This window comes from Hippocampus bargibanti, linkage group LG02 (assembly GCF_051943395.1).
Source record: "Hippocampus bargibanti isolate YZ-2025 linkage group LG02, ASM5194339v1, whole genome shotgun sequence".
Classification (NCBI taxonomy): Eukaryota; Metazoa; Chordata; class Actinopteri; order Syngnathiformes; family Syngnathidae; genus Hippocampus; species Hippocampus bargibanti.
In genome coordinates, this window is record NC_142735.1 from 9,286,978 (window position 1) to 9,310,977 (window position 24,000).

General features: G+C 40.3%; 1 protein-coding gene across 5 annotated transcripts; it reads right to left on the reverse strand.

The window, feature by feature from the left end:
* Positions 1-970: 970 nt before the first annotated feature.
* Positions 971-21,809, reverse strand: jakmip1 (janus kinase and microtubule interacting protein 1). Of its 5 annotated transcripts, none has more exons than XM_088987526.1 (23): positions 21,442-21,809; positions 16,339-16,628; positions 14,877-15,209; positions 14,507-14,668; positions 13,329-13,541; positions 12,959-13,114; positions 12,128-12,274; positions 11,768-11,935; positions 11,124-11,183; positions 9,361-9,489; positions 9,106-9,234; positions 8,567-8,650; positions 6,841-6,903; positions 5,643-5,741; positions 4,750-4,851; positions 4,348-4,401; positions 4,199-4,264; positions 4,029-4,097; positions 3,447-3,524; positions 2,238-2,447; positions 1,395-1,460; positions 1,187-1,263; positions 971-1,106 (listed from the first exon to the last, which is right to left on the reverse strand). In XM_088987526.1, the coding sequence occupies exons 2-22, from the start codon at positions 16,423-16,425 to the stop codon at positions 1,213-1,215; spliced, it is 2,526 nt and encodes an 841-aa protein (XP_088843652.1). In that variant the 5' UTR covers positions 16,426-16,628; positions 21,442-21,809; the 3' UTR covers positions 971-1,106; positions 1,187-1,212. The 5 variants fall into 5 exon arrangements, with proteins under 5 accessions (XP_088843652.1, XP_088843659.1, XP_088843633.1 ...); XM_088987533.1 differs by having other exon boundaries at positions 12,959-13,072; positions 16,339-16,655; XM_088987507.1 differs by having other exon boundaries at positions 16,339-16,655.
* Positions 21,810-24,000: the final 2,191 nt, after the last annotated feature.

Here is a 24,000-nt window from a genome sequence, read left to right on the forward strand (position 1 = left end):
CATTACCATTAGTAAAAAGCAGCAAATTGCTTATTATCCTGAATTAAACTGACACAATAGTTACACGGGAGGATGTAACAGGACGAAATACCAAAAATGGGTGAGAGTCTCACATCAGCGTGTCCTTGCTTACCTGTTACTCAAGTTCCTGTTTGACTGAATGGTCGAACTTGGGAATCCCCTTCGAGACCCTAACTCTCTCACACACTCAACAATGTACAGGAGTCCAGTTGCATCCAGCAATATCCATGGTAACAGGACTGTTTCCACTTCTCCCAACCTCTTACAGGGTCATGTGACCATCTTTTGGTTTGTGTTTCCCTGGTGACTTCTCCCTCTAAAAGAGCAAACAATGCTATAAATGATCTGTATGCACCAGAAAACGTATTCTATTCACAAAATGAAGACAGTTGTGCATTTTCTAATATTCATTGCGGTCATCTATTATTGACATTCTTAACAGCTTGGGAGCAAGGTGGAGTGGATCACGAGCTCAAGTTACTGCAACTCCTCTTTAGTGCTAATCATGTTTTTCACCAATCATCCCAAACTGCAGTCAGTCGTGAAAAGTCACATAAATATTCAATAAAAATATGACAACAATGATGTTTTGCAAGTGATGTGTAGTAACCTTGTTTGCTGCATTGCACTGACTAATTTTCCTCTTCTCCACGTAGATACAAGCCAGTAAGATCATCTGAGCAGATTTGTAAACATGTGCTCCACTGCAGTTTCCCTAGAAACACCAAAGGTGATACTTTGGCAGAATCCTTAACTTGCCCGCCTCTCCCTCTATGCACTTTAATCTTCTCCTACTGTGGCTCTTTTCACTTCTGTAGTGCACTTGATTCAATGTGTTTCTCCATAAATTCAAGTTGTGTGCATCTATTCCAGGTCCAAATATCAGCACAGCAGTCATTTCGTAGTCACTCGTAAACAAACCTTTCGTCTCATGTATATATGTAGTTATTTGTTTCACGTGTTAGTAGGTGCTTTCTTCTGCAAAACGTAAATTTATCAAAAAGGCCATTTGGGTTTTCATGAAATGTATAAAAATGCAATTATGCGTTGTTTTGTCCTTGCTTGCCTCTGCAGAAACGTAACACCTGAAAATAGAACAAGAGATTTGTGATTTCATTAATAGGCTACGGGGGAAAGGTAATACAACGCTCAATGTGTACAGTACCTGATGTGCTTCCACAGCCATTTGCATTAAGGCCAAAGAATAAAGGCTAAAGAGAAGAACAAAAAGAGGAACAAAAACTAAAAGAACATATGGGGATCAAGTTAGCATGTCATGAAAAAGAGAGAAGAAAAGCAGTCGTCAGTCAGTAAAGTCAAGCAAATGGTACTTTTTTGAGAAAATACATTGCGCCTCACTATTACATAAGTACCTTTTCTTCTATTTCCTTTATTTGCCTCTTTTGGAAGTCGATCCTGTCCTCCAGTTCTCTAATTCTCTGCATGGCAAAAACACATGCCGTTAGACAGCCAAAATGTCAGCACTGACCAGAAATTGATCTAACATTTTTAGAGAATTTAGAGTCTCAATAATTATGAATCTCTTTTAATTTGGAAAATATGCAAGTAAACTCACATGAAAAAAATATAAACTCACATTCTCGAAAATGATGTAATACTGACGTAGTATGCATCATATTAACAATATTATTGGATAGCCATGCAAGCCTTAAAGAATACACATTCGATCTGATGTGGCTCATCAAATATGAAATTTAACATTTCCATGTTTTATTAGAAGCATGTTCATCGACTGGCTCAAAAAGCCCCCCGTCCTCGAGTTAATGCTTCTTCCATGAAGGCTCGATTCCCTTTTCTAAGGTTTCGTCAGTTAGTCAAAATGCAACAGATTAGTAAGTAAAGACCATTAGCATGTAATGATTGTGTTTTGTGATTGAAGGGTGCCTGATAGTGATGAACATTTAAAGTGCGGTTGGGTTTTCATGAGGAACATTGTGAAATTATGCCGTGCGTCGTCAAGTGAACGGATGCTGGAGGAGTAGGACAACACCGGAAGGGGGATTCACCACAATGGAAGTGACACGCTCACACCCACAGACGCAGTCATTCTGTTACACTGTGAACACATTTACAGGTAGTGTACACATAGGGATACTGCATCTTTTCAAAGCATCAGAGATTTGGTGGTCTGAAAGGTCACATGGGACAGGTTGAGGGAGAACTGTCACCTCACCGGAGTTTGTTTTCAGCCTTACCTGTTGGGCCTGCAGGAGGAGCTCCATACGCTCCTGTAAGATCTGACTGTCATACTGCCGACTCTGCCGGAGAATCTGACGCCGTAGCTTGTCCACAGCAAGCCTCAGCTCCTCCCTCTGCCTGTCTGTCAGCGACTCGGCCACTGCCTGGCATGACGGCTGCTCCTGCTGCAGAGCGTTATACAGCGTGGCCTCCAGTTCCTCGATCCTCTGCACAGGCAGCCACATACACCACCAACACAAACACGGATACATAACGGAATGCCCATGCAGATGGAAAAAAAACACAAAGGCGTGCACAAGAAATCAATATGAGGCACACAAACACACCAATGTGATCATGGCAGATATGGGAAACAGCCATCCACTTAGTTATGCTAGACCCTCATTTGGTAACTCTTAACAACACCAGACTAACATTCTCCGACAGGTCTTCTTGACTGCCAGACTTGGCAGTGGAAAACTACAATGGTTCACATTCCAGTTTGTAGTTAGGCACTACAGCATTTGCAAAACACGATCCCTGGTAGAATACACTTCATACCATTAAATGACAGATGGAAGGGCATTAATTACACCGGTCAAGATATGTTAACCTTTTTAAAATCAATTTTCTGGATTTTTTGGGAGGGTGGGGGGGCTGATTCTTCAGATGCCCTCATATTTTCTCTAGAAAATGATATAATAAGAATAATATAATACGTATAGTCATATATTTAGGAATACTTTGGAATGCTGGAGGGGGGGAAAAAGGCAAAAAATAAAAACAATCAGCCTCAAAATTACTTTAAGTGTCACACAAGCTTGCAGTTGACCAGTGTGACTGTTTGAATTGAACATGTACAATGTGTACATTTTAATACACTCACTTTTGGCTTACTTTCTTAACAAGGATAACAACCGGCTACAAGAGAACATACAATTCAGCGAATGATGTGACATTATAATTATATTGAATTCAGTGGTAAAAGATGCAGTATCCCGAGACAATGCGACAAATTGATCCTTCATGGAAAGTGTTGCTTTCAAATGTCTCATGCTGAAATGAAAATGATGCACCCCAGATTCTTGATCTCAATAAACTATTATTGCCTTGATGTATTTATAAAAAAAGAATAATTAAAAAAGGGGGGAAATGTGAATTTTAATCTGCCACAATAGTCAAAATGCAAGATGGGCTAGTGTTCATTTTCTGGTCTTGCTCCGTACCATGTATGCTTGGTCCAAGGTCTGCTTCCTGTAGTCCAACTCTTCCTCAAGGAAACATTTCTGCTTGCTAAACAGCTCCTGTGGTAGAATGCCACTGATTGATTGACAGTTTGCTTGATTTAGTTTAGAATATGTCACAAAACAACACTGCAAATATCAATAAATACAGTGCAAGCAACACAAAGTTGTGTCTAAAATGATATCAAATCAAAAGCAATTTGCCTCACCATTTTCATACTTTTGGATGGGAGAGTAGCAATAAACGCATACAGCATATATCAATTTATTCAATCACTGCTACTATCAAGAACTGGGCAACACCCGCATGAAAATCCATGCATTACAACATTGTAGTACTCAATACAATTAAGTGAAAGAGTTTCTCCAAGTTCGCTTATTAACCATCGTGGAAACTTTTAAAATGTTGTTCAATTCAAAAAGCCATGCATTAAATCTTAAACTGAGTAGTTGCCTCAAAAGTTGGTTCAGCATCGTAACATCTAAAAGTCTTGGTAATGCATTCATTATATTTGTGTAATCATTATACTCACTATTCAGTGCAATAATTATGCAATATTTCACCTTGTCATTTTCCAAGTCAATCATTTTCTGCGTCAGAGCGGCCTCTGTGTTGTCCACCTGTTTTAACCACTGGAAAGCAAGGATGTTAATAAAGGCATGTATTTTCATTTGATGGTTGCTGTATGGATGAACTGTACATACGCTATATTGGCAGAATTCCAAGGTCTCACCTTTTCACACAGCGATATAACTGTGCCGGCCTGAATCACTGCAACCTGCTCTTCATTTCTGAGATTCTGCAAACCCAGATAAGGATGACTCATGCACAAAAGGTTAAGTGCTGGAACACATTTCAATCAACAGAAATGCTCATACGAACCCCGTTATCGCCAAGGATATCCAGTTTCTTCATTAGTTCAGGAATGATTACATCCTTAGCAGATTAAAACCAGACATTATAATTTAGGGCACAGGTGTCAAAGTCAAGGCCCAGGGGCCAAATCTGGCCTGCCACATCATTATGTTCGGCCCGTGAAAGCAAATCTAATTGTGAAGTCATTATGTATTACTTCAAATTTGAAAACAAGTCATTTATCCATTTGTTGTGCGTTCTATATGTAACATGAGGAGTGAATGAAACCGCCTAATGGCTTTTCCAAATTCAGAACGGCCCTAGAGAGGAAACTGGAACTACAATCTGGCCCAAAAAATGACTTTGACACCCCTGATTTAGGGTGTTCATAGGTTTTAATGGATGCTTAAATGGCGGGCGGGGGCTTACCTTGACTCCCTCTTGGCGGCAGTAGGCCTGCAGGGCACTGCTACTGTTCTCAGGAAATGCAGACATGTGAAGATTGAGGGCCGGAGACCTTCGCTCTCTTTCCTACAGATGCACACCTGAGGTTAAGACTTGCGTCCTAACAATGCATTATTGATGGAAGTATTGTTGTCAAAGGTGATCAAGTGAAAAAAAATCTGGACCTGTAGGTGTACATTTAAAGTAGATACAGTATGCAGGCTGAAATACGGGTTGACTTACGATAGGGAAACATGATTCAAAGCGGTTAAATGAGTGAGGTGGGATAAATAAACACATCAAACGGACAAGGAGCATGTACAGTGAACGCATGCTGAAACTCAAAAGTGACAATGACAGTTGCCTCTCTGCCTTCAGTGGAAGAGACCTGGAACATAAAAAGATGCACACTCAACAAACAAGCAAATGCTGATAACAAGCAATTTTACTCTGAATGTATCTAATATGCCGAGCCTCCATGGGATCATTGATGTGATAAAGTAACCTCTGCTTCATGGAACATGTAAAAGAAAATGCAGGACAGTCATGCACAAACAGGAGGAAATAAAATGAACAATGACAATGCTTGCATGGTAAACTTATAAAACTAAACATTTATTCAAGTAAAATTATTTTCAGTCTTTAAAAACATTCATTTATTGAACATTCCAGAACGGTGCAGAGGAGTTCACCAAACTTCCATGCAAAACAAAGGGACACAAGGGTATGCTCGGACAAAACATGGCTTTCAAAGTGTGAACTATTTCCTGTACAGTACATCAAAATTAGGTGAGTCACTGTATGTAAGCATGGAAGAGTTTGGGGCTGAGATTGTTGTCGCCTCCTGGTGACAGTTTGACGATGGTACACTCTCTTACTTCCAGTTCCAGCACCCGGAATTCCAGCAGCTCGTTTTGGTCCCGAGCATCCTGAACTTCAGCCTGCAGTCGTGACTCTGCCTGCTGCAGTGCACACATCTACACACAAGAGTAGGTCATGAAGACTGTATGTGGTCAGCATTTTGTCACGTTCTCAAAGCACTACCTAGTGTCAAATTCAAACTAAATGATATTTCATTTATGATGTTAGACTGTTCTACACCGGTGGGATAGTCATAATTTCAACATTTACAAGTTGGAGTTGTACAACATAGTGTGCCACCGCATTTTTACAAACATCTACCACACTGACCGAATGGTATTTGTATCTAATAATCTAATAGACAGCTGTATACGCATACAATGAATGCCAGTTTACCCTTAAAACGGATGAGGTCAAATTTTATCAAATGGATTGGTGGGTGAACAGATGAATGGATGGGTGGAACATGGGTGCCGCAAAATATTAAAAAGACTTCTTTGGGTGACTTTCAGATGATGTGCAAAAATCTGTCCACTCCAGTGCCAGGGTTTTTGTCATTTTCACTCAAATTTCAGGACGCATAGAATATATAGTTTTAGGACTACATCAATATTCAATGCAGCGTAAGAAACTGTAGAGTCTCTTCTTTCATCAGGAAAAAAAGAGTTAATTCTTAAATTGTTTGAGTTGTTGGAGTTATATGAGATTGAAATGAGGGCGGCTGTTGTCGGCCACCCGGGTCGAGACGTTTTGAAAGTTGTACGCCCGACGTCAAAGTTGTACACCACAGGCCTCCGGGCAGACGTTATTTCAAACATTGACATACATATTGGTTTATATAGCGCTTTAACAACAGCTGAAGCTGTGACAAAGCGCTAACATGGAAAAAAAGGGAAATGCTACCCCCTCGTGGAAGGGAAAATCATTGCCAGAGGTCCTACTAGCGCAATATCAGCACCCCAACAACAAAAACCAAAACCTGAAGAAATTCGGGAATGGCGCTCCACGTCATATTTTCAATTCCAGAATAAATTTGGGGATGGCAGTGAATGGGTTAAGGTACTGTTAAAATACTTTGTAAAACGACAACACTTTGGCAAGGCTAATTATGAAAGTAGTTTTGGATCTAACTCATCTAAACAGTTTGTGATTACCTTGTGGGGTGTATAAGTTTGAGGCCAGTAAACGAATTTACCACTGCAGCATGTAAACTACCTTTTCATGAAGTTCCTGGTTTGCCCGAAGCAAATGCTGCTTCTCTTCCACCCACTTTGAGTCCTGCCACAGCAACCACAGAACATGACAAATGGGACACAGAGGAAGAGGCGGAAGTGATAACATGAACAGTAATCAGAAAAAAAAACGACCAGATTCCAACCGTGATTCCACATGCAAAGAAGTCACCACAGACACAAAGAAAAAAAGAAAAGAGTGGCAGGAACAAAAGTTTATTGATCCGAGGAAAGGATGTCCTCAACTGAGCTAACAAGGGAAAGCATGCATGATAAAGCGACACAAAGACATTTACAGTGACTGAAGCCAATCAGAGGAGAAATTCAGCAAAGCATAAAATTATAACAAAGAACTGGATCATCCAAGCATACAGCAACAGGAAAGAGCTTCAACAGAAGAGATGAGTTTTACCAATATTGCATAATTACCCCCAAAAAATACTGTTGTAAAGTTCTTAGTGAATTTCATTCAAAATGAAAGGTACACACTAAAATCAGCAACTTTAAAGGACAACCGATGCCTCCGGACATGTTGTGTCCATAATTTGTAAAATCGCTTTAAATGACTTCTACTGAGCGTATTTAACAAAGATTCCACTGCATATAGCTATATTTTACGTTTTAAGACTCGCGCTGAATATTCCGGAAGTCTTGTTTTTGAGTTGGTGACGAGTCCTGACGTCACGTCACGGAAGGAACACCCCTGACAGAGAAAGGACATACTGTCGCAGTCCTTTCATCACCTCAATGCATTTTGCGGCACTTTGTTTGGTCTGAAAACTTCGTGTTGATGGCAAAATTAGAAGGAAAACACATAAATAACGCGATGGTGAATCGTTGGGTGTTACACCGAACAACTATTTGATATTCGCTGACAAAAATGCCAAGGAGAAAAATAGGCCCCTTTCCACGGAGCTTTGTCATCATCTTGTGGGTGCTACATTTCTCTCCAGATGCCTCAAAATGACACGAAATAAATTCTTTAATCGATTGCAAACATGTATGCTTTCTTCTTCAGAACTATTTGAATCATATTCATAACTGGATGAATAACAAGAAAGCATTTTCTCCGAATCTGAAGCCATTGTTTTGATTCTCGAGCAAGGCAAGACGTCTTGGCGTGACAAGGGGGCGGGACCTTCTGAAACTGGCCACTCCCGGTTTCAAATTGAAGTTGTTAGACACTTAAAGTCATTTTTATTGGTGTTTTGCATTTAACTAAAAATATCATCCTGCGTATTTTGGGTATTTTAGATGCTATAAAACGTTTTTATGATGTCAGCTAGGAAACAAAAAAGTGATGTCGGTTGTCCTTTAAGTGAATTAGTCATTTATTTTGACATTGATCCAACATACAATATATGAAGTACCAGGCTTGAAGTTTGCACATACATGTATTAAAACAACAAATAAAAATGTAAAAAAATCTTCTCTTTAGGTTAAGAAGAAATACTTTGTTTAAGGGCGCTCCCAAAATATGACCCATAATTTTCCCAGTTACAAAAGAGAACCCAGACCAGGGAGGACAGTGGATAGCATGCAGGTGCCGAGTTGTGATTTTGCACATGCAGAAAGTGACATCAAAGGAACCTGCGGCAGACCTGGTCAGCATAGCGCCAGCCCAGGAGCACAGCGGCCAGACAAACATGCAGGAGGGCCAATGAGAGGAGAACCCGAGAGCTGCGTTCGCCATCTCTTGTCTTTGTTACCTGCCCTCGCTCCACCAGAGCCTTCTCCAGGTCCACGATTTTGGCCTGACAGCCGCTGAGCTCTGCCTGCAGCTGCTCGCGCGTCTAGAGGTTGAAAGGTCCCAATAAAAAGGGAAAGGAAAGTTTGAGCTCAAAGTATATTTCAATTAGAATTATGCTACAATCCATTTGAAGTATTATTACAGTATTTTTAACATTTACTCAAGTCCGTTTATTTAACTTACAGTAAAGTCTCGTTATATCGATATTCAAGGGAGTCCGAAAAAATATCGATATAACCGGGACTATCGATATATCCGACCCCGTTTGCATGTAATTTTCTCCATGCGTGCATAGAAATAGTATTGATATAACCGGGACTATCGATATATCCAATATCGATATAACGAGACTTTACTGTATATGCAATAATTGAATCATTACTTAGCACAGTTGTTATTTTCCTGTATACATGTGCCGTGTGTATGTTCAAACTGTGCATCATATTACAGAAGCTTACTACAATAACATATTCCACATAAATAATTGACAGTACACACCCTGGTTTCCCTCTCAGCATCGAGAGAGCCTCCAGTCTGCTCTTGAAGGAGCGCGTAGGCCCGCTGGAGAGCCTGGTATTCTCTGGTGAGCTGACGAAAACGAAGCTCCGACTCCTCACGAGAGATACACTATTAAATGAGAGCATTGACTTTGACTTAAATGGCAAACAGACCTCTCTGTATTTCCCTGTTACAGAAAGCTCTGTGGTCGAGCTTCATTTCTTGTAATAACGAGAAATTTAGCCAGTTCCTTACCTCCTCCAACTCCTCCTCTGGAGTGGCAGGTGTACGGTCAGTGAGGTCTGTGTTGAAGGAGGTCAGAGAGGAAGTTTCAGACTCGACGGATTCCTCATCAAATCCAAAATATGTCTCCACAACATGCCTCTACGGAGAAGAAAGAGATAAAATTCACTAAAATAATACCCCAAATAATGCCTTTCTACTCTTGCCGGCTTATTAAATAATTGTGCATATTTGTTTATTTATGCTGTTTTGTTAAGCCCATAGAATCCTTACCATCGTGTTTATAAGTCATCTCCTGGCAACCGGAGAAGTAAAGGCAAACCAGTGCACACAGACAAATAAAGGCAGAGAAGTAGAGGATGAGAAGAAAGTACTCCGTCATGTTGCCATTTGACGCGAAAGGTCCTAACACACCAGACAAAACATGTCTCTGATCCCAGAAAATCCAAGAGCTAAGTGGCGGCACCCTTTACCAGAACATAATGATTTTGAGGTGTGGGGTGTGGGAAAGCCTATGTGCCGACTTTTAACTCCTCCTCCTAGCAACATCCCTGATGGATTTGCATCAACATGTCGGACACGATGGGAAGAATTACTTCACCTCATTAAACACTCATCTCAAAATTTCCTTGACCATCCGCATCAACATAAATTAAGCCCATAACATTCATTCATTAACAAAAAAGACAAGAAACATATATCAAATACATAAAAGATCAATGTATGATTTTCTTCTCGCTGTTTAAACTTCATGGTTCAGTCATTGTTCTTTAACATGACAACTGTCTTCATGTCTCTTGAGCCCAATTAAGCAAACTCAGATGCACGCAGCAGTACTCAGATAATCATCCAGGCACAGATGAGATGAGGTGCTTACTTAAGTAACACCCAAGCAGGGATGCCTCTGGGAAATTGAAAAAGGGGGCCGGTTGGGCCCTTTGTGTCTGAAAAGGGGGCCAAATACTAAAATGGATGGGCCCGATTGAACTAGATTGTTGAAGTATAAAAAACTGATTGAAATAAAACAAAATACATTCATTGGAGCATAATAAACTGTATTTCTAAATTGCAAATGAAAAACCATTATTTGAGTAAAATCTATTTTTCTAATATACACAATCAATTCTGTGCAATTTTGATATTCTACGGGATTACAGAGGAGACAAAGAGAACATAGCACAATATTTTGAAAGACGCTTCTTAATTAAAATAAGTTATTCATATTTCTTACTAGTGTCTACTTACACAAATTTCTTTGTTTTGAAGATTTCCAATGTGCTGCAACAGCTCTGAAATCATTCCCATTATCCACTAAATGTTTTAAGAGTTTTACTCCTGTTCTGATACTGCAACCATCTGCCATATTCGATGTAAATACTGAAATGCACCATGGGTGAATGAATATTCGATTAGCTCTTTTGGCAGGTTCCGGCAGATGACGGAAAAGCCAGAAATATCCTCTGCCAAGACTTTGGAATGAATCGAAACAAATGCAAGGTGATTATGGCTCGATATCGGTAAGGCAAGATGGCAGACGACGAAAGTTAAAACCTCTGAAGGAAAACAAACAGTTTTTACTGAATGTTTAACTAAATATGTTTCTTTAGCTATTTTAACAGAAGTATGTCATTTGTGGCGTAGATCATGTAGCAATATGCACTAATCGTAATAAAGTTGTGCTGGTGCTGGCGCAGTGGAGTTGCAAAGTTGTGCCAGTGGCTGTCAAAATGCGTAAATGGCGCAAGGGCGTGACCCATTCCTGCCCATGTACTTACTTTGGTTAGTTTGAGAGGTTTTCGCCTCGCCTTTTTGCCCATCACCAATCGCTCACGTTCCTAAACACAAACACGAACATCTCACTTAATTTCATTATTCATTATTCATATTGTTTGCAGATGTGCAGGTTCTTGTCCATGACTATCTAAAAAAAGTCATGATGAGTACTTGATGAAAATGTTATACTTTCCTGTGAAGAGTTATGCTGGATTGAACAATCGAAAGATGTCAAGTAGACAGGTGAATGCTCTTCATCAGTGTATGGTTATCTCAACTTGACCTGAATTAATCAATTGTTAATACGTAGTACAGTAAAGTCTCGTTATATCGATATCGGATATATCGATAGTCCCGGTTATATCGATACTATTTCTATGCACGCACGGAGAAAGTTACATGCAAACAGGGTCGGATATATCGATAGTCCCGGTTATATCGATATTTTTTCGGACTCCCTTGAATATCGATATAACGAGACTTTACTGTATATATTAAATGAATACCCAATAAAATGGTTGTGAAAAATGGGCTAGCAATGTTTCGTAGCGTTAAGACTATTTCGATTTTAAACCATCACAATCGAAAAATTATGTTTCATGTTGTTGTATGTTCAGGTTATTAAACCATGTGTAAAAAAACTCACCTGTGTGAGTTCATCAATGATGCTGCGTTGTTCTGCAATTTGGAGCTTGAGAAACTCGACTTCCTGCTCCTCGTGGGCGTGGCTTAAATCTGTCAGGGAACTGGGCCGCTTCAGTTGGTTTTGATGGGTTTGGTGGGTGTGTGAGGGCCCACGAGAAACATGTTCTTTCTAAGAGTGAACGGCAAAATGAAAGCTTACCAATTTTTTCTGTTTATTTTCCGCCAAAATGTCCACTAGAGGTCTTTTATGAGCATAAATGACCAAACAATTGCCTATTGCAGGCTGAATCAAGGTAAGGATCAGTTGAGCAGCATGAACATCTTAATCTTTTTAATGAGACACAGCAAATTTGATTCTCACCATCTCAGCGTTCTCACGACTCAGGTTTTTAAGTTTCTCCTCCATTCGCTGTAATGTTTGCTGGAGGTCATCGTTCTTCTTGGACATGCGCTTGTTCTTTTCAAACATGGGCTTCATCTGGCTCTCTGCCTCTCGAACTCGTTTTAACTGGAACGTGAACAGAAATGGAACACACACTCATTGTGTGTCTGTCGTCTCCATTGTTGCTCCTTCCAAACACAACTTGTAGAAAACAACATACTTTACTCCCAATCATCTTCCGTTGATTTTGTTTGCCCTTTAACTCATTCACTGCCAGACGATGTGCAAATACAGTTTGTCCACTCCATTGCCAGGGTTTTTGTCATTTTCACTCAAATTGCAGGACCCACAGAATATTTAGTTTAAGTTTAGCGAGTTAGTTAATATTTAGCGAAAGAAACCGAGACTCTCATCAGAAAAAAAAGAGTTAATTCCTAAATAGTATGGGTCTGCAGTTATCTGAGCTTGAAATGGGGCGGCTGTATAAAATACAATACATAGATAGTGATTTATATAGCGCTTTAACAACAGCTGAAGCAGTAACGAAGCACTAACATGGACAAAAGGAAAATGTTGCCCCTCATGGAAGGGAAAAACATTGCCAGAGGTCTGGCTAGCGCTTTATCGCAAGAAAACACCCGCAAGAAAAACTAAAACCCGAACAAATTTGGGAATGGCGCTCCACGTCATGCTTTTCAATTTCAGAATAAATTGGGGAATGGCAGTGAATGAGTCAATGGGCGCTGTCTGTGTCAGTCAGTGCCCGTGTATATAATTATTATTGTCTCAATGTGAATGCATTATCCTCACAAGTTCATTCCTCTCATCAGCAAGCAGCGCATTTCTGTCCTCCAGCTTCCTAATGACGGAGTGTAGCTCTGCGATCTTCAACTGGAACCTCCTGGTGTCACGCTCCTCCGTTTCCTGGGAAGCAGGAGGGAGAGGGGAGGAGGAGGAGTACAAAAACTGAACAAGGGGAAGACGTGCATGCAGACATGGCAGGTGAAGGTTTATGGAAAGGAGGATGTGACGAAATGGAAGATGAGAACTGTGAAGGCTTTTTAGTCACTCACACTTGACAGAAAGCGTTTGTATGTATAACTGTCGTTATATTTCAAATATCGTCAGGATACTGAATCGATGCATAATAGAATGGAATGAATTAGGTTGAAAAACATACCTGGTTGTTGAGCACATCTGTGTTGTCTCCAAGCCCAGGTACAATTTCTCTCTTTGGGCTGCCATGGTTGTGTCTTTCGGACTCTCTTACGTGAACCAGTTGCTCGTCCAGGGCTTCCTTCTGGAGCTGGAGTTTCTGGGTATAGCCAGCCTGCATCCCCAGCTCTCTCTCCAATGCGCACACCACGCGGTCCTTGGCCTTTAGCTCATCCATCTACGAGAGAACATGAGGACGAAAAGAGAAGAGATAATTTTATCAGTTAGAATTTTGGATTTTTACAAATCATTAAGAGTTCGTGAACTGCCATTTTATTTTATTATTATTTCGTTAAGGACCATGAAGGAACTGAAGGTGAAAAAAAAAACAGTTTTTACAAACCAAAAACACAAACCCACAGACTTGACACATGACAATCACCCTTTAATTCATTATTATTATTATTATTATTATTATTATTATTATTATTATTATTACAGTAAAGTCTCGTTATATCGATATCGGATATATCGATAGTCCCGGTTATATCGATACTATTTCTATGCACGCACGGAGAAAATTACATGCAAACAGGGTCGGATATATCGATAGTCCCGGTTATATCGATATTTTTTCGGACTCCCTTGAATATCGATATAACGAGACTTTACTGTATTATTATTATTATTATTATTATTATTATTATTTAATTTAAAGCAGATTTTTTACTTAAAGACAGTGTATTGTAGGTGTTCAAATACCTGACATGTTTCGGCGTATACTTCCGCCTTCGTCTATTATTATTATTATTATTATTATTATTATTATTATTATTATTATTATTGTTGTTGTTGTTATATTTGTAAAGACCCCCCCAGAAAAAGGAATCAAATGCCATCACACAAAAAAAAAGATATGAAGTCAAAATGTACTTTGTCATAGCATGCCTTCTTTACCCAAAACAATTTGGTTACTGCAGCCTTGCGGTTAATGAGACGGAGTAACTTTTCGTACTAAATATCACCACACAGTCCACACAATGAGGTAAAGTCACAGCAATGCAGACAGTAGTATTTGACCTCTAACTTTCATCAGTGCAATAAACCATGAGCTGAATCAGAAGCAGAAAGCTTTGTCTGTTGATGTCAACATATCACGTTAAACTAACAAATGTTGCATTTGTCAATGTTTTGTTTTCTCACCAGTCGTCGGATGTCTCTCTCACAGTCACGTTTGATGCGGTGCACTTCATCTTGGTGCTGCTGATAAGTTGTCCTCAGATCAGCTGCTTTGGCTTTATCGGCTTGTAGCGCATTGGCCAGAGCCTCGTCGGCCTGCTTCTTGGCTGCCTTTAGTTCTTGGATCTAAAGGTGAATTCAAGGTTTAGAATCGTGTAAACAGCAGGTCAATTCCGCTGATCTTTTGTCGTGGTAGATGCATAGTGTCTTTGGGAAGGCGACCCATGAAAAAATAGCTTGGCAACAGGCTTTTCCATACGGAATCCTGTTTTTAGTGCAACATTCCGTGTCAACAAAGCGGATTACTAGATGCCATGTAGTTTCTGAAACATACCTCTTGTTGGAGCTTTAGTCTCTCACCATCGAAAGCTCTCCTGGCCTCTTCTCGAGCCTCTCCCAGAAGAGCATTTTTCAACTTGTCAGCGGCCCCGTCTCTCAAGGCGTGGACCAATCCCTGGAGCCGCTGTATTTCAGTGTCCCGGATCTTTATCATTCTCGCAAGCTCCACTTCATGCTGCCGTGCAAGAGCTTCACGTGCCGCTGCGGTGTCGCGGAGCTTCTCCTCGTGGAGTTTGGCACGCAGGTCAGTGAGCGCCACAGCATGCTTGTGCTGCTCCAGCTCCCGAGCCTGACGCTGCTCCTGGAGCCGCTCGCGCAGCTTACACACCTGAAGAATGCAGTGTCTGTTAGCTGTCGTTCCAGATACACTAACTCGTCACCTCAGTCATGAACAGGAATGCCGGAAAAAGATATGTACTAACCCCATTTCTGGTCTTTTTGGTCTCCGGCCTAGGCATCTTCAAAACATTATTTATTTATTTATTTATTACTATTTAAAAGGTTGACCTGCTGGTATTCTTTCGATCGTTGAACTGCTGTAATCCAAATTCTCCATATATACATTATGAAGACATAGCCGATGTGCTAACAACAAAGGTCAGAAGGCAAGAATTTATTGTAATCACTGTACCTTTTGAGTCACTATCTTTGGTTCTACAGCAGAATTAAAAGAGTATAGACAATTGATTTTGATGAATTCCCTCTCACATCAACAGATTTTAATCCCAATTTATCCGCTGCGACTTCAAAATCTTGCTGTGAAGTCCCCATCAAACCTTGAGTATTCTTATTAATTTCAAACAATATCAAATTAAAAAAGAAACAACTGCCTATACACACACATCCTTGTCATCCTCAACAGTATGTTTCTGTATTGCTAAGGCAAGATTTTTGACAGGGCTTTTATGGGATTTCAACAGAAAAACAGGGAGTTCTAGAACCCTAATGAACACAATGGCTCTCTCAAACGTTGTTCTTGTGCCTGGTGCAAGCATGAAGTAAACGTTGAAAGTTACAGTGACGAATGTAAATCAATATGTGGCTGTAAAATGAGATGCAAAAGAACAACAACAACACGAACTTTAGCAATAACAATGCAATAATGACTTGAGCTTCTGAATGCATGAGCAGTAATCAGAAAAATAAATATGTATATATTTTGCTTTGTCAGCATTATCTCTGTATGTATTTCCACGACTGCTAATTCCGTAATAATTATGTTTCTAATCTGTGCGTCCAAGAGAACAATTCAAATTTGTTTTTTTTTTCTTCTGGTGGCGAGAGCATTTTTTTTGTCCAATGATGAGTTTCTTCTTCAGATATGGCCTGAGCAATGTATAACAAAAGCTAATTCAAACATCCATCCATCTGGATAATAGGCAGATAACACTAGACTGGTTTCCAGTAAAGAATATTGATGACATAATTTTTCATTGCTCATTAATGTGTTTACGTACCTTGCCACGCTCCTGCTGCAGTTCAATTTGGATGTCCGTCATTTTGCTCCTAAGCTCCTCGTTGGTGGCCTGGACCGGGTCAGCCATTACCTATAACTTCTCCAATTTCCTTCCCTTTTTAAGGGGTGGGGCCACAAAAAGTGTGGCAGATGACATTGGACATCCAACCAATCGGGGAAGACATAGGAAGGCAGGCGTGGTGTACGAGCAGATGAAAATCAGGCGTTACTTCTACTGGTGCTGACAAGGATTACACCAAGTCTCAGTGGACACATGTTGAGTCTTTATAACTGCAGGAGAATGTAGAAAAGATGAATCTATTTTCGAGGAAAAGAAAGATAAAAATGACGTTATTATACAGTAAATTCAACGACTTATATTTTCAAATAGCAAATGAACAAACGAATGAACCAAAATGTCCTTATCGAACCATGCCCAAAACAAAATGGAGGTAAATGCTTTAGGCAATAAAGATAAGCGGACTGATGTTAAAAAACCTCTGCAATCGATGTCTTAAGAAAACGAAGTCCGATATCTCGGTGGGGGGCTAACAGACTCAGACCTAATTTTGAGCAATCATATAAAAGCAATCACTAAATCAGCCTTTTACCATCTGTGCAACATATTCAGACTGAAGGGTCGCATCCCCCAAGCAGACCAGGAGAAATGTATTTATGATTTTATCTCCAGTAGACTTGATTATTGTCACAGGTCATCTGACTGAACTCCCTCAAAAGAGCATCAAACAGCTGCAATTCCTTCAGAACTGTAAAGCTCAGGTTCTGACCACAAAAGAGAGATCAAGAATTACCCCAGTCCTAAAGGGTTTACACTGGCTCCTGATAAACTGTTTTCTTTTTTTCTCCTGATGGAGGACAATCGCTCCTCTTGTCCACTAGAAGCAACCGCGTTATAGTCACTCCTGCTTACAAAGACGACGTGTCGACCAATGATTCCCAACCACGTTAGAGTCCTAAAATTATCCAAATTCATTTGAATGGTGTGGAATTTTACATTTATTTTATTCACTAAAAATTATGTATCTTTGTTCATCCACTGTATCAAGTCCATCAATTTTTAGTAATGCGCTGAACAAATAAATGTTCTTGTACTCATTGGCCAAAGATGTAATTAACCTTGTGTACCTCATTCCTTGCCATTCAGTGTGACATCATATTTCTGTGCTTAATTAAACAGGTCCACGTTTCCAGTACTCAGTGTTGTAAGTACATATGTGAGTAATTCGAGGAGAGATGGTTTCTTATGTACAATGTATGCCCTGACTCAAATGTTGGAGACGCTGGTCTGAAATAAAAGTCACATTAAGAAAAGAATGCAAAAAACCCTGCAGGACAATCAAAGAAAGCGTATGTTTGAAGAGTCAGAAGCAATAATAAAAGCTGGGTGTTTATGTAAGCAGTCCATTTGCCAAGATTAAAGTGGACCCGTCCAATCTCTTCTTCACAGAAAAACAAAGCTAAGTGAGTAGTTACAGCCACATGCAGTGCCATCATTAAGCGATGCTGGCATTGCCAAACATTAGTACAATACAAACAGATGGCTGCAGCAGTTGCCGCGGAAACCCATGCTCCCTCAAAATCTTTTGCTCTCGCAGCAGGGGATGAGGAGTAGGAACAGTTTGGGACTGAATTTAAGAGTCTTAAACAAACGGGACAGAGACTAGACATTGGGCATTTAAGAAACAATCATTCAAGCATCGCGCCATCTCCTACAATTTGATGTCTACAGAGAGGCAAAAACTCAGCGATGGCGCAGAACGAGGAAGCATTTGCACGCTGCAGGCATGGTCAAACCTTGCCAAGCAGTATGAGAAGGAAGCGAGGATCAAGGTTATGGCTTCTATCAATAATAGACATACAAGGAAAACGCCTGCAGAGAAACAAACCTTCAAGTGTCTCCGTCGCCTTACATTCTCCAACCCCCACAAGCTGCCTTGACAATCGAAGCGATCGGTGACAACCCGGGATCTCACGCTTGTTCAAAGAAATGTAGAGAACTCGTTCAGTCACAAGCAAGCAACAAGACAAGCACACATTCTTGAAACCTTTACACCGAATTATCAGGGCACGACACACATTTACTCCAGCACTAGAAGCTGCCCTGTGCACTAATCCTCATTAAAAGTACTTATAGTGATTCATTAGAGGTGACTTCCAAGTGTGTGCCTGGGAAACTGCTAATGACTCCAAAAAGAGGGGCATGCTTGTGAAATAACTGCCAGATGGTTACACTGCTTTATCAACATTAGGGACGGAGGGGCAGATTCCCATCCGACCAACGTGAAATGTATAATTTTCCTTTTTTTCCTGAAGTTGGAAAAAGTAAAACCCAAAAACAATGGTTTCTTTCAAAGTCCCCTGGGGCCATGTGATGCCTATATGACAGGAAGAGGCTTACGCTGATAATGTTGAGGTTAAAAGAGATTCAAGGATGTTATTCGGCAATCAGGATAAGTTTATATGGGCGCACCACAAAAACATCTCACGTTCACAGAAGCAACACCGCAGCGTTTAAGTTACCACAAATGATGGAAGAGGGCCTTGAAACATAGTCACTCCCAAAAAATGTTTAGTAATCAAGGTAAATAGTGGCTAAAATGCAGCCGTTAGCTTCAAATACACTTGTTTGTCTGCCTGACAAACTGATGCGAGTTCTTCTCCAGAATACTGTACTGACGACAGTATAACACAATGTGTAATCACTATTTTATTGCTAACTCTGGAAACCCGAGCGCTGAAATTCAACAGACTACAGGATGGAGAGATTTTATTTATTTATTTGCTTTTAACTGAATATTTTTTTCTTCCCTTCCTCACATCACTTTTGAGGTTTTCTTCCAATCTTCTTCATTAAGCACAATCACCTCTTAGTGACTGTTTCATTAATCTTAATGGAGGGATCATGAGACATCATGCACATAAGCCAACATACATTTTGCTGAAAACCAAAAGTATGTAAGTACTTTTTGAGGGAGTTGGGGGTGGGATTACCACAATGGAACCAAGATCACCATGTCTCATTTACAAAATGCACACTAATTCTTCAGAATTTTTCCTTAGGACGGAGTATAGTCTATCTCTACCTGCAAATTTCCCCATTGTGGGACTATTAAAGGCTTTCTGATTCTGATCACAATATGTCAAAAATTGATACAGTACATGTTTGATATATCGTGATACAATGATCGTTTTCTTTCAAACTGCCTTTGTGGGGTGTCAGGTGATCACACCTTCACCTGGACAGGTCACCAGGCAATGTCAGGGCACATTTCCACAAACCGCCATCTACAAACATTCACACTCACATATCTTTTAAACATGAAATCAGCGAGTGATACAACCACAGTAACACGGATGTAATCTAGGAAAATTACCATTGAGCTGAGACAATTTTAAAATGGTGTCAAATATTTAAACAAAATGTCAACATAATACAAAAGAAACAACAAGTACGTACAGTATGAGAAAAGACTTCTTTGGGTCATGGAATCACTAGGGACAGTGTGTGTCTGGACTGAGTCCTGTTTATACATTGCACGCTTACGACAATCATCCTTTCAACATTGAGGCGAATGTTAGATAAATTCTGATCTCACACGACAGCATATCCACCCAGACACGCACGGCTACAGAGATACTCCATAGACACTATTTCAATCCCACTGAGTCTGTAACACAGCGAAGTGCAAAGCAAGTGGACCATGAGGCCTCAAAGTACTCTTCCAGGAGAATGATGCATGTTGGTGACCTAAATGACAAGTGAACCTAAACGTAAACACAATGTCTCTCTTATCCAGCTGTGTGTTTACATTCCAAGAAATAATAATATAGTTGATTAATTCTGCATTTCGGCTATGTGGGATGCTGATTCGTGCTTCAGAGAAAGTTAAGATGGCCTCACACTACTAGGTTTTGCCCATGCCATTTTATGTGGGTCAAGCATGAAGCCAAAGTTCAGTTACCATATCATGATAAAAAAAAAAAAAAAAAAACAACTGAACTCATATATTGTTAATAGCACAACCACCCTATGTAGAGTAAGTACTGTTACGGTACATATATCCAATATGCTTTTATACTGTATATTTTTGTACTTTGCACTATGTACAGTTCTTTTCCTGAAGTACCAAATCCACTTTGAGCATAGCTAACAGTTTCTCTCGCACTATTGACAATTTGACTGTTTCTCCCTCCCATCAGGTGAAAAGTCTAGGTGTCGTTCTTGACAGCACACTATCTTTCCACTCCCATGAAAATAACTTAATCCAGTCTGTGTACTTCCACCTATGCAATATCAATCGTCTTCGCCCGTATCTCACTCCTCACACCACTCTTGGTCCCTCAGAAAATTCTCCACAAACTTCAACTCGTCCAGAATTCTTCAACCCGGATCATCACCAGAACCTCATCCTTTCACCATACCACCTCAATAACTAGTATGCACCCTGTCCATACTAGTCGGACAACTTTGACACACAATTAGCAGGACTATGTGATAGTAATAGAGGACAAAGACCATACAAGTTAACAAACCTTAAAATGGTCATCAAGGATATTAAATAAATGCTTTTAAGGTCAGAAATGTAGTCAAAGTATGGGGTTCAAGTCTGCCACTGACAACAACCACGCCCCACGGAGACATACATGATGAGTCTGCAGCAGCAGCATCCACACAGCCTCCATCCAGGTCGGCTGTCCTTGCAGACTGCAAGGTCTCCCTTTAATGTACCCGTGCAATTCAGGCAGTTATTTGCGTGAACCATGTCATGCTGATAGTGTCAGTGTGCGTGAGTGTAGCATGACTTGACTGCACTGCACTGCATTGCACAGGGGGTGGAGGAAGAGAACAGTAGCCAGACAGGATATCAAAGATGAAACATAATCATCAAGCATGATTCTTCCGCCTCGGGACAACACTGGCTCCAAGGTGCAACTGCGGTCGTTTGTTCGGTGTATCGTTTGAATTACACTCCTGAGCCAACAACTGCACCCTCCATGGCCAACTATAAAATGACGCCCGTTTGCAGTTAAATCGAGTAGGGCGTCCGCATACAAGTTGCCAAGCATCGCAGCCGCTTCTCACCTGAATTATAAATCCAGCGATGCCAAGGTTTGACGTCGACGAGGGGCGACTGCAGCTTCAGCGTGGTGGGTGCTCACCTCACTCGCGACCGTCAATCCACACAGTACACACGGGCTCCACTTTTCCGGGGCTAATTCATTTTCATCCGCAGAACTCCGAGGTGGTCTTTAATTACCCGCTAGCATAGCTGCTACGTATCCGCCTGTATGGGCGGAGGGAAGTTCACGCGATGTCAGCAATGCCCGATGTGTTTCCACTTGGACGCGAGTATAAAAGATGAAATAAAGTGGCTCGACGAAGAAGATACGTGCGGGAAGCAGGGCGGGCGTCGCCAGCGGCGTGATAGAATCGCGACACCTGACTGCGTGTTCAAGAATGACACTGCCGGTGAAGGCTTGACGTCATCAGATTTTACGGCGATGTAATTATTTTAGCTTTTTTTCAATTTTTTTGCCTTGTTTGTGTTATTTTGTTCTTATTTATGTTTGTGAGTCTTTATGTTGTTTTTATTCATCTGAATCGACTACACTGACCTGCTCCTCGCACACAACTTAATTTTATTTTGACTGACACTTTCGAGTAGACACTTCAATTAACTAATAGCTGTACTTATGCTATTAATACGAATCAGTAAATGACACCTATATTTGATGCAGCCTTTGTGTTTATTCGTTGACAGTTTGTTAATTGCACAGACAGGCATCTAAATTACAATCAGATCATCATCATCATCATCATCATCATCATCATCATCATCATCATCACCGTCACCACGAAATCTCAAAGAAATATTGTATAAAGCATCAGGATTGCTTTTTAAGACAATCTTCCATGAGAGTGATACACCCATGAAGGTGCCTCATTCAGATCCACGAGGCCCCCCACCCAAAAAGTACCAAGAAGTAACATAAAAGTGTATGCAGTGCGGGTGACCCAGATTCCGGTGGATGCATTACATCCGCACTGCTGCACATCTGTGCCTTGTCTTCCGTCTGCATGTTTACCATTCACAAGCATATATCTAGCAAGTCGCTGCAGGGCGAAACAGGAAGTGAAAGATCCCATTGAGAAGAAGATGATTTGTAGACTATCGGGCATAATTTCCCATAATTATTGCACAACTTGTGTAATTCATATATTAGTGTGCTTGAGTAATTTTGGAGTGTTTAGCATCCCTGTGTTTAGATATACTGTTTACTGAGGTCAACCCACGTGACGGCCTGAAGTGAAAATCACTGAGGTGTAAAGCAGAAAAATGTTTGTTTTAATGAAGTATTGACTCAGACAGCAAATGTGTGTCAGAACGATCATGAGTAACTCGGTTGATTGTTTTCCCTTGGGTATTTTAATGGTTTCCTGGTATTTCGTATCTCTGACAACCCTGTTTGCCCCTGCAAACTCCTTAGTGGCATTTTATGAGTCATAAGTGTCACACGCCTCAAATAAAGAGTAACAAAATGTGCAAAAAGGTTCAAATATCAAATTGATGGCCTTGAGCAAACAAAAAAAATGAAGTCTCTCTTTTGAATAATGTCGGTAGGCCAATTTTCCAGCTCCTTAAAATGTGAGGACTGTTTCCATAAGAGCTGCCCATAATAAGCTTATTCATGACGTCTGGCAGATTAAAAGTAGCCTATAATGACATTTGGTATTCAGAAGGGACTAGGAAATCAACTGAGGAATGTATTAGGATCTATGGTATAGTATAGATTCTATAGTATAGAATCTATACTGTCATCTAAAGAGCATAATGGAGTTAAAAACATTCACACTCGAAACTTAAAAAAAAACATTCAGGAAAAAACAAAAGAGGCAATGTTCTTAGGCGCACATCCTTGTACAGCTGAGGATAATTATCCTGTGTATGACTCACAACTAGGAGTCTCTGAAATGTTGAGTGGAGTGTTCCATGCCCATTTCCGAAAACACGATGGAAACAAAGCTGTCTGACAACCTCATGTAACCGTCAGTAGAAAACGGGCTGAAGAGAGATGCACCACTTGTTCTTCAGTGCTGCGTACTTTTCGTGAAATTAGAACACACATTACTGAAAATTGTATAGGAACAAAAATACCTTGTGCTAACCCCAACTTCCCATGTGTTTCAGAAAATACATTGATTTCCCATAGTGATGCACGCATCTCAAGTGCTGTACAGTACATATATCTATATTCACACAGCCCTGGTTTCCATGGATACAGACCTCCTCCAATCTGTTTCCCGTGAATGCCATTGCATTTGTTAAATAAATTTGAGAAAAAAACAACAAAGAACTGTCACAATAGACTTCCTTATATTTCATTTCACGTATCATTTGGACAGATGTAAAGACATCATCATTTCACAGTTTGCAGTTATTGCAAGCATTTCATTCCAGTGCTCATGGCTTGTCAATTGACAGTGGAAAAATCAATCTATAATGACTTTTCAAAAACAAAGCAACAAAGGACAAACAAATCTCAAACTAAACAATACAATAACATGCATTGACAATGACACACCTATCCATGCATTTTCTCCAGAGCTGATCCTCAGGTAAAATGGAGCCAATATCATCAG

Excerpts from the sequence above, each read along its gene's own strand:
- jakmip1 (XM_088987543.1), bottom strand. The coding sequence starts at position 16,425 with ATGGCTGACCCGGTCCAGGCCACCAACGAGGAGCTTAGGAGCAAAATG. Across the intron at positions 13,542-14,506 it reads AGAGAGACATCCGACGACTG|ATGGATGAGCTAAAGGCCAA; the intron begins GTGAGAAAACAA and ends GTTCTCTCGTAG. Across the intron at positions 12,275-12,958 it reads CTGATGAGAGGAATGAACTT|TTAAAACGAGTTCGAGAGGC; the intron begins GTGAGGATAATG and ends TTCACGTTCCAG.